This window comes from Magnolia sinica, chromosome 19 (assembly GCF_029962835.1).
Source record: "Magnolia sinica isolate HGM2019 chromosome 19, MsV1, whole genome shotgun sequence".
Taxonomy (NCBI): Eukaryota; Viridiplantae; Streptophyta; class Magnoliopsida; order Magnoliales; family Magnoliaceae; genus Magnolia; species Magnolia sinica.
Window position 1 is genome coordinate 14,548,508 of NC_080591.1, and position 11,091 is coordinate 14,559,598.

General features: G+C 40.7%; 1 protein-coding gene across 1 annotated transcript; it reads left to right on the forward strand.

Annotated features, from left to right (window-relative positions):
• The first annotated feature begins 4,536 nt into the window (after positions 1-4,536).
• On the forward strand, positions 4,537-7,296 carry LOC131235471 (uncharacterized). Its single transcript, XM_058232657.1, has 2 exons — positions 4,537-4,891; positions 6,664-7,296. The coding sequence occupies exons 1-2, from the start codon at positions 4,606-4,608 to the stop codon at positions 6,987-6,989; spliced, it is 612 nt and encodes a 203-aa protein (XP_058088640.1). The 5' UTR covers positions 4,537-4,605; the 3' UTR covers positions 6,990-7,296.
• Positions 7,297-11,091: the final 3,795 nt, after the last annotated feature.

The following is an 11,091-nucleotide window of genomic DNA, read 5'->3' on the forward strand; positions in this document are numbered from 1 at the left end:
CCTGAACCCATGGGCCGTCAATACATCAAATGGGCCTCACAACATGGGCCTCATGTATATCAAAGTGGGCCTCAACATCGGACCACAAATACATCAAGATGGGCCTAATCACATGGGCCTCATATATATACCAAGGTGAGCCTCAATGGATGGCTAGGGCCTCATACATATACCAAGGTGGGACTCAATGGACGGCCACAAATAAACAAAGATGGGCCTCAATAATGGGCTTATATATATAAAGATGTGCCTTGACAATAGGCCTTATACGCATCAAGGTGGGCCTCAACAACGGGCCACAAATACATCAGGATGGGCCTAATCACATGGGCCTTATGTGTATCAGATGCGCCACACCAACGTGCCCCATGTATATCAAATGGGCCACACCAAACTATAAGTGGTGATAATGATTTCCACCATTAAAATTCCTTAGGCCCACCATAACATATATTTCCCATCCAACCTGTTCATAAACTAACATAGTGATAGATGAAGTGGAAGCAAATATCAGCTTATTAGGAAACTACTATGGCCCCTTAGAAATTTTGAACGATGGACGTCATTTTCCACTACTTTAAATGATAGGCTCCACTTGAACTTTAGATCTGACTTATTTTTTTAGCCCATGTCATAAAATGAGCTTTCAAAGTGGCTGGATGGTTTGGATGCAGCACGTGCATCATGGTGGGTCCCACAAACCCTGTTGATGTCAACAGCAGTGGGCCCCACTGTCCCTGCAGAATGGGTGGACGGCATGTATAAAACACATACCCCATGGTGGGTTCCACCGTCCGTGGATGGTGGGAATAAAACACATACATCATTGTGGGTTCCACGTGGGGCCCACCATAATGTTTGAATGTCATCCAACCTATTGATAAGGTCACGCTGACCTGGATGGAAGGAAAAATAAATTTCATATTGTCCCAAAACTTCTATAATACCCAAAAAGGGTTCAATGGCAGCCGTTCAGTCACTGCTATCTCCTATGATGTGGGCCACCTGAGCCACGTATACGGCTGAATTTTGGAGGGGGGCTCACTACCCTAGCAGGCCATCAAGTGCATGGTGTGGATGTTCAAGACACATCACGGTGGGGCCCACATATGGGACCGTGGTCCCTGCTACCCATCCGCCAAAACGCAGCAGCAAGCGCTGCCTGCTTATATTTTTTTTTTTTGAAAACAAAGTTTTTCTGAGGTTTTTCATATGTAGGGCCCACATTGGTAAAATCCAACCCAACCGTTAGTGTTTATGGTCCAAGACAGACCCATCAAGCCCAATATTCGGTATATTTTAGGGTATCGAAATATTAAGGTGGATTTCAATGGTGAAAACCACTGTTTTCTATGCTATGGCCTGCCAGAAAGTCGGATTGGCGCCATTTTTTGGCTCAACGCCTAAAATGACTTGGGAAATCAGATGGACGGTGTGGATCAAAGTCATACATCAAGGTAGGGCCTGCATGAGTGGCCCACCCAAAAGTCTTAAAAAAAAAAAAACCAAAACTGTTTGTTGTGAGTACACAGCACTGCCGTTCACACTTCATTCGCAAACGTCGGACGGTTTTGCACACAATTAAGGTGGGTCCCACAAGGACGTGGCCCACTAGATAAATCTAATATTTGTGTTTTCCCATCTCACTAACGTAGGACCCACATGGTTTGAACGGTGTAGATCCTACACGTCCATCAAGTGGGTCCCACAAAGGTGGATGTCTTGGATAAAATGCATACATCAAGGGGCCAACAACAAGGGGAAAGAGGGAGAGAAAGAGAGAGATCGAGTGATGGAGGGACCCCGACACTACGGGCCCTCCCTTACATTATTTACAACATACATCGAGTGGATCCCATTACAGATGGGCCCACCGATCAAAATTTACGGTGGAGATCCTTTCTCCACCGAAATGAAAGGTCTAGATGACCCTATCCATGAAAGGAAAAAAACATCATGATGGGGTCCATGGAGAATGGCCCTATCATGGAATGATCATGAGAATCAAGATCAGCCATCGGCCACATCTAGGGTCCAAAGTGAGATCCATACCATCAATCGGTAGGTCTCACTTGGTCCATCATAAAAACATGAAAATCTAATCTATAAAAGCACCCACTGTTCGATCTTCTTGGTCTGATGAAATACCGATCTCCTTGTGCTTCACTTTGATGGAAGGTGATGAGGATTGAATGGCTAAGATGAAGGATTTTTGAAATAGGGAGTGGGCCACATACATCACACTTTTCTCTCACTTGGGAAAGCCATGGACGTCCATTCTTTTGCTCTCTTTGTTGCTTGGAATTTGTGTTGAGAAAAAGAGAGAGAGAGAGAGAGAGAGAGAGAGAGAGAGGTGGTTGTTGTAAGAGAGATGTGAGTGATGGGTGAGGTGAGAGATTGGTTGACTTTTGGGTTTGCTTAACTTGTAGAGAAAAAAAGCATAGGTGTGTACTTAACATGAGGTGATTGATTGATTGATTGATTGACGGGACATGTTGTAGAGATTCCCTTGGGATTGCAAACGCGTGGTGTTTTCTTCGAAATAAACGCCGGCCCACATCTCCCTGCCAGGGTATCGGATCGGTATGCAAGACGCGGCGTTGGAACCACGGCGACGGTGCGGTCGCAATGGTACAAGTCCCGGATTAAGCCGACTCAAATTTACAGGATACGACTTAGGGTAGCACACAAGCATCGATTATAAGTCGTAGGTTGCCGGAATTCGTATGGGATGATCGCAGGAGTCGACGGAACAGTACGAACTAGGATACGGATCTGACAAAGAATGATTCAACAGGATCCTTAGTCTTGCTCCGATGGTAGACTCTTGGGAGTTTCAACACCCAGTCAAGGGTTCGAGTATCCATAGGTGGTGAAATCCCACTGCAGCGTGAGTGTGTGCGGGTGTGTGTGGGTGTGTAAAAAAAAAAAAAAAGAATGATTCAACAGACTGAGACATTTACCAAATCGATGAACCATTGCAATCCACCAAAAGTTTTCCCCCGACGGCTAATCAGATCGAGCTTGATTGAATTAGGCCAACAATGTACTTTTGTACAAAGGACGTCCATATGGTGAACCTAACCCTATATCCTCTACGATCGGGCACATGGCTCACCTTTTAGGATTTTGACACAGTCGTCCGTTGAGGTCGTGGATCCAATCCAAGCTCACCTACTCAAATAAGGAAGAAAGAGAAAACTACCGTAGCATAGTACTATACCGATTGTATGACAATTTTTACTGACTTAGCAGTAGCTTTGGTACATACTTCAATTGTGACAAAACAAATATCCCAGGACAATTGCTAGGTGCATGAGCCATACTAGGGTGTGTTTGTCACCACCTGGTTTCATCCCATCTACCGTACGTGTGGAGTTCGTTTACAGCAATCTAAACCATCGAAATCTTTGGCCTCATTGTGGATCGATGTAGAATGGCCCACAAATTAACAATGATCACACCATCTTAATCATCTAATCGCGGCAATTCTTTTTAGCCATTCATAATGGCCACCAATTGGATGTTTAAGATCAACGGGCCATGTAAATCAATCATCTGATAATGGCCACTTTTTTTCTTAGCCATAGATAATGCCCAGCAATTGGATGGTTTGTACCTGATGGTGTTGCCTCATCCACCGTATGTGTCAAATACATGTTGATCAATCCAGATCATCCAAATCTTTGGCTTCACTGAGGAGTAGCCCAAAAATAACACTGGTGGAACCATCTTAATCATCTGATAATGGCTACCAATTGGCTGGTTAGGATAATGGACCATGATTTGAAGGTCTACATTGAGTTCCATGTAGGCCACACGGTAGTCAGCGCCATTTAAGAAATGTCTGGATAGTATACCAGCAATAGATTAATTATGAGTCGGGATCCTCTGTTATCAGGTTAACAGAGAATTCCTGTTACCCTAATGGTCTGGCGTCCGAAGCTGTTTTATATTTTTTTTATTTTTTCAGTGAGTGGTGACGTGGACCAATGAGAATTTGGGTATCAGGAATTCTCTGTTGACCTCATAACAGAGGATCCGGACTCATGAATTATACACCAAAGTTCAGTCTATTAAGTGTCATAAAACATCTATGGATCCCATTAATGCCCATGCCAATCAATCCCTACTGTCTAGTCAGTGGGCCATGGTCACTCAGATGAACTGATCCTGACAGTGCAATTAATAGATGCTTTTGTGCTTCATTGGCCCGAATTATATGATGACGATGTGAAATCGATTCATATCAGAAGGACATGAAAACTTGATCGATCGACATAAATTTTTTAACATGGATAATCCAAGAGGTGCCCCATCAAGTCATCCATCCAGATTGGTGTTCATGTACACCAAGTGGACGATGGAGATTGATTATACACCGAGATTCAGTGTACGATTTATATTGTAAATTCCATAAAGAAGACCATCTCAACTTCCCTCTCATGCATGTTGTTATCTCACTTTCATCGGCAGCTTTCATCCAAAAAGTAGACTTTTATAGATATTTATTTATATATACATGACATACAAACTCACACCTTCATTTGCTTGCTTGCATTTGCCTCTCTCTCTCTCTCTCTCTCTCTCTCTCTCTCTCATAATATGATGAATGGCTATGGAGATGAGAACTCACATTGCTATAGTCATCCCAAAGAGGTGATTATAGGCATATGTGCCCTTTGCTTGAAAGAGAGGCTTCTTGTCTTGGCTTCAAGCCAAGGGCACCTTCCTCGATCTAAGGACAAACACAGGCCACACAAGGTCCTACACAGAAGGCCCACCATTAGCCTCCCTAAGGTTTTTGCATTGGGCTCCTTCCTCCATCGCCACGAATCCCAACATAGGAAATCCGACGGCAGCGATCAAGACATATTCACTAGCCATGAAGGTATCTTTCCAATCCCTTCATTCGCAGTGAATCGCTAGTGTAAAATTGTAATATTGGAACACCAATGAATATATATAGTTCTTTCTCCTTTGTGTTATATATATATATATATATATATATATAATGAGAATTCATGTGGTACTTCATGGACTCATCAATTCGCTGATGTTTTCCACAAAAACTTGGAAGAAAAAATAATTATTACGTGGTGTTTGGAAGTACATCAAATCGATATTTAGTTTAAAATAATGGCCGAGTGACTCTCTTTTTTTAACCCACCCAGTATTTGGGTGGCGAGTTAAATAAAATTCATTATCATTTTTTGCTGCTTTTCTACCCTGAAATTGCATTTTGCGATTAACATTATAAAATTGTAATCGAATGCTGATGAATATCTATCATTGTTTCTCCTATATGTAGAAAATGCTGTTGAGAATTCAAGTGGCACTTCATAGACTCATTGACTTATCCATGGTTTTTGTGAAAACTTCAAAGTAAGATTAATTACGTCGCTGTTGGAAGTACCCCAAATCGTTATTTGGTTCAAAATGGTGGCAGAGTGACTGAAATTTTTTAAATTACCGAGCATTTGTCTGGTGACTGAGGTTTTAAAAATAAAAATAAAAAATTCCTGCTTCTTCACCCCTGAAATTACATTTTGTCAAGTAGTAATTAAAATAAACAAAAAATCATTTTGGTGAAAAATCATTCGTCCTCTCCATAATTCCCAAGGTACTTCCAAATGTACCCTTTAAGATTAGTGAAGTGATCTTCATTTCGTAGCTTAGCAACTCAAATATGTTTTCATTAATGAATGAATGGTTATTTAAAGAAGCTTTTCAATAAATAGATAAATGATCCTTGCCCGCAGCCCAGCCTCACCCAAGACAGTGCAGCCCTTATACCATGGGGCCCAACTTGATGTAGGTATTCTATATCTACACCATCCATCTGTTTTGCCAGATAAATTTAGGCATGAGCCCGAAAACGAAGCAGACCCAATTCTCATGTAGACCATACGGTAGGAAAAAGTGGTGATTGTGCATTAGTGGGCCACAAAAGTCTTGGATCAAGCTGGTACTTTTTTTTTTCCCTTCATCTAGGTTTATTTGACCTTATCAACAGGTTGGATGGCAAATAAACATTACAGAAACATTACAGTGGGCCCTAAGAAGTTTTTAATGGTAGGGAGTTCAATCACCACTGTTTTTTATAGTATGGTCCACCTGAGATTTATATCTTCTTCAATTTTGGACTCATGCCCTAAAATGATATCTGTAAAAACAGATGGACAGGATGGATATAAAATAAATACATCAAGGTAGGCCCCATGGTAAGGGCCGCACTGTTTTAGGTGAGGCCAGGGCCTCACCTAATCCTACTTCTACTTTCTTTACCTACATGTGCCATTAAGTGTACGATTATCCAAACTGTTCATTCATTGAGAGAAACCATGAATGAACAGATACTAATAAATTGTGATGACATGGCAATATTAGTTATTTGAAAATTCGTGTTCTAAAATCACTTAACACAGCTCAGTGATTTTAAAGTGATTTTAATATACCAATATTTGAATGATATGAGATTGTCCAATCATGGTTTTTTATTAGTGATCCATTTATGATTCTTCCCAGTTGAATGAAAGGTTTGGATTATTCATAAACATATGCACATGAAAATTTCATGCTTCCATGGCCATTGGATCTCATACCTTGAATCCGAATGAGGGCTATTTATATATTTGAACAGTTTTGTATTTCTATCTCTAGATTCATTTATATCCATCAAATTCGAGGACAACGGCCGTGCATCATGGGACATCACTACAAGTTCTAGGGTTTCATCTGAGTCCTTCGAATTACCTTATAATCACAAGTTAAACAAGGAGATTAAGGGAGGAAAGAGTGTAGTGGAGCATATGAAGCCACGTACTACGCTGAGGTGGCGGAAGCGGATTGGTCACTTGGTCCAGCTAGTCAGATGGAAGAGATCCAATAAGGCCAATGTGAGCCATGTTGGCAGCAAGGTGGTGGAGGGAGCGAAGGGAAGGAAAGGTTGGATAAGAGCACTGACAAAGAGGAAGGCCATGGAATAAAGGGGAAGCAAGGAAAGGGACACACACCTTACTTCTCACCTACTTGTGTTGTGTGTGAAAATATGTGTGTTTGATTGTAAAGGTGGAGATCATCGAGATGTGTGAGTGAAAGAAGCACTGTCTTTTTGCTTTCTTTTATCTCCTTTTCTCTTTCTATTCTCTTTTTCTTTTTTCTTTTTTTCACCTTATTGGGGGGCTGGATTGAGTTTTTGCACCCTTGAGTACTTGGATCGTTTAACAATGGGATTTTTACAAAATGGCTTACATAAAGAGAAATGTACATCCATAGGGATTTGGACACTTTTAACTTTGTGACTTCTTTGAATCTCTCTCTTATTTTGGAAATGGCGGTGACTTAGCCGGACGTGGATTGGCTGGGTGACCCCTACACCAGCAGCCAAGTAGCTGATGGAAAAGCTCTGTAGGCCCCACCATGATGATGTGTTTTATCCATGCAGTCTATCCATTTTTTTTCAGCTCATTTTAGTGCCTAAGCCGAAAAATGAGCAGATCCGAAGCTCCAGTGGAACACATTAATAATGGGGATTAAATGCTTACCACTGAAAACTTGTTAGGGCCCACCACAATGTTTATTTTACATTCAACCTGTTCATAAATTCACATAACCCTGTATGAAAGGACAATGCAAATATCAGCTTGATCCAAAACTTCTGATAACCCTGAGAAGTTTTCAATGGTAGGTTTTCAATCTACACTGTTTCCTGTAATGTGGTTCGCTTGAGCTTTGAATCTGCCTCATTTTTTTATTAAGCCCTAAAATGAGCTAGAAAATGGATGGGCAGCGTGGATAAAACACATACATCATGGTGGGGTTCACGGAGCTTTTCCACATCCACAATCTTAATCTTTGAATTGGTGATGGTTAACAGTAAAATAGTGAATGGTCTAAAATTGGTGGCCAAATCTAAGATGGTTATTACCATATCTACTCATCATCAATCCAAATTTGTTGGGAGAAAGGCTAAGGATCTGTTTGGCTGCCGCATTAAAATGAATCAATCTCATTTTACTTAACCGTAAATGAAGATTATTTTCAATCCTTACCAAAATAAATTATAATTTTTAATTACAGGGAACTAAAAAGAGATGAATTCATTCATGTGGCGACCAAATAAGACCTAAGATGATGATGACAGCAACCACAACGACCTCTACAAACTAATTTTTGAGACATGACTCATTAACAATTGGATTAGCAATTTCAACGGTCTATCATGCTGTGCAACTATGACATATGTACATGAATCACCATATTTTTTTTTGAATTCCTCTTCTATGCCTAAACCACATCGTGGTGGGCCTCATGAACAATCAGGAACCTTCCAATGGGTTCACGTTGACTCTTGATTATTTCCTGTAGTACGGCTCACCTAAGTTATGAATCAGGTTAGATTTTGGGCTAATAGGCCTAACAGAGGTCCACGCATTGAATGAATGGAGTGGATCTCTGACACACGTCAAGAGAGGCTACAGAGCTCAATCTTAAACCTTATCTGTAATATCCCCCCCCCACGCATATATATATATATATATATATATATATATATATATATATATATATATATATATATATATATGGAAATGGTTCCATGCGGTCGAGCTCATGGGAACTTCCTATTAGATCGAGCTGTGTGGGCCCACCATAATGAGTGTTGAACATCTATACCATCAGTCAGATGCGCCATTCCATGGTGGACCTCGGGCTTAAAAATCAACTCAATTCATGACTTGTGTGGACCACACCACATACGAAAGTTGAGAGGGGTTACCCTCCCATTAAAATATTCAAAATCATTTGTTGGGCCCACCAAAATGTGGTTCACAAATCCAGCCCATCCATTATGTGCATGTGTCCCAATTGGGTGAAGGGCCAGACCAAGTTTCAGACACATTCAAATTTTAGGTGGGCCCCATTAAGTGCTTTTATATGTTTTTAGGCATGTCTTCACATGATTTTAGATGATATGGCCCACCTGAGTTCCGTATATGGCTGATTTTTAGGATATCCCATAATTTAAAGGGGACTCAACAAATGCATGGTGTTGATGTTCAACATGCATCATAGTGGGGCTCACACAGCTTGACTTCATGGGAAGTTCCCATGAGCTCGACAGCATAGAACCATTTCCCCTATATGTGTGTGTGTGTGCGGGCGCGGGAGAAGGTACTATGCACTCAATCGCATGTTAATTAATTTCCCATGAGGTCGAGTGTTGGCACCGTATATTTCCTACAAAAGCCTCCCACATGAAAGTCCTGCCCTAAAAACCTAGGTGGGGCCTACCGTGTAGTTTTTTGAGAAATCCACCCTGTCCATCCATTTTTCTCATATCATTTTAAGATATGATCCAAAAAAATGAGTCATGTCTAGAGATCAAGTGGACCACAAGTTGGGGAATGAACGTCCACCATTACAAACTTCTTGGGAGATGGAGAAGTTTCGGATCAATATGATATTTGTGTTTTCACTTCATCCACGTCTACGTGACCTTTTGTATAGGTTAGATGGTAACAAAACATCACGATGGCCCTTAAAAAGGTTTCAACAGTGGATGTTATTATCACCGCAGCTTCCCTTGGTGTGGTCCATTGAAGCTGTGGACCAACTTCATTTTTAGAATCATACCTTAAAATGATCTAAGAAAAGCAATGAACGACATGGATAAAACACTTACATAACGTTGGGCCCCACAAAGCCTTGCCCGAATGGATTACCATCTGGGCGGGGGTAGGACACAATCCGCGTCCTCTTTCTTTTGCGTCAACGCGGAACAAGTAGAAACGGATTGACTACTCCCCCTGCCACTAGCCCGGTGGTGGTGGTCGGTGCTCTATGGGCCCCGCCATGATATATGTTTTTCATCCATATCGTTCATCCATTTTTACATATCATGTTATGGCTTCATCCCAAAAATGAAAGGGATATATATCTTGGGTGGACCACACCACATGAAAACAATAGTGATTGGATATCCATCATTAAAATCCTCCTAAGGCCTGTTTATTTGACATTCAATCTGTTGATTAGGTCATACAGTCATAGATGAAATGAAAAAACAAATATCATCTTGACCCAAAACTTTTTTGGATACCAAAAAGTTTTTAATGGTCGAGGTTCAATCAACACTGTTTCCTGTAATGTGGTCCATTTGAGATTGGGATATACCTTATTTTTGGTCTCATACCCGAAAATGATCTAGAAAAGTAGATGGACGGCATGGATGAAATACATACATCATTGTGGGGCCCACAGAGCACCGGCCACCCGCCATTGGCTGGTGGCAGGGGAGTAGCCAATCCATTTCCGGAACGGGCCCTATTTTGACGGAAGCAAATCACATAGTGATCCACTCCGTCCATCCATTTTACCATATAATTTTAGGGCTTGAGCCCAAAAATTAATCATATAAAATGTTCAAATAGACCACATCACATGAAACAGTTGAATTGAACGTCTATTGTTGAAAAATTCTTGGGGGCCACAAAAGTTTTGGATCATGCTTATATTTGTTTTCTCTCTTCATCCATGTCTGTATGATCTTATGAACTAATTGGATGACAAACAAACATCGGTGTGGGGCCTAGCAAGATTTCAATGGTTATTCCCATGGTTTCCTTATCAACTTGAGACTTGGATTTGATTCAATTTTAGGCTCAACCCCTTAAATGATATGGAAAAAGGGATGGATAGGGTGGATTTCTCAAAAAATCTAACGGTAGGCCCCACCTAGGTTTCCAGACCAGTACTTCATGCTAAAGGCTTTTGCAGAAGATACACAAAGTCGTATTTTAATAACCAGTTTCATCAGTTTGTTTCTCCACTTATCTTATAAAATCTCACCGTTAGTTTGGAATTTTCAACATCTAACTGCTAGTGTGTTGCTAGCTCTCGACCTCATGAAAAGGTACTATGCGGTCGAGTGCATAGTACCTTTTCCCTATATATATATATATATATATATATATATAAGCCATAATTAATCACATAATTAGAATAATTAAATCAACGTGTTACTTAAAAAATTATAAGAAATACAATGTGGGATTTATCTGCTAGATATTTCAAGATGATGATGGGAAC

What these genes read in the sequence shown, in the direction of transcription:
- LOC131235471 (XM_058232657.1), top strand. Translation starts at nt 4,606, where the DNA reads ATGATGAATGGCTATGGAGATGAGAACTCACATTGCTATAGTCATCCC. An exon ending in CATATTCACTAGCCATGAAG is followed by an intron (nt 4,892 to 6,663) that starts GTATCTTTCCAA and finishes TTCTATCTCTAG; the next exon opens with ATTCATTTATATCCATCAAA.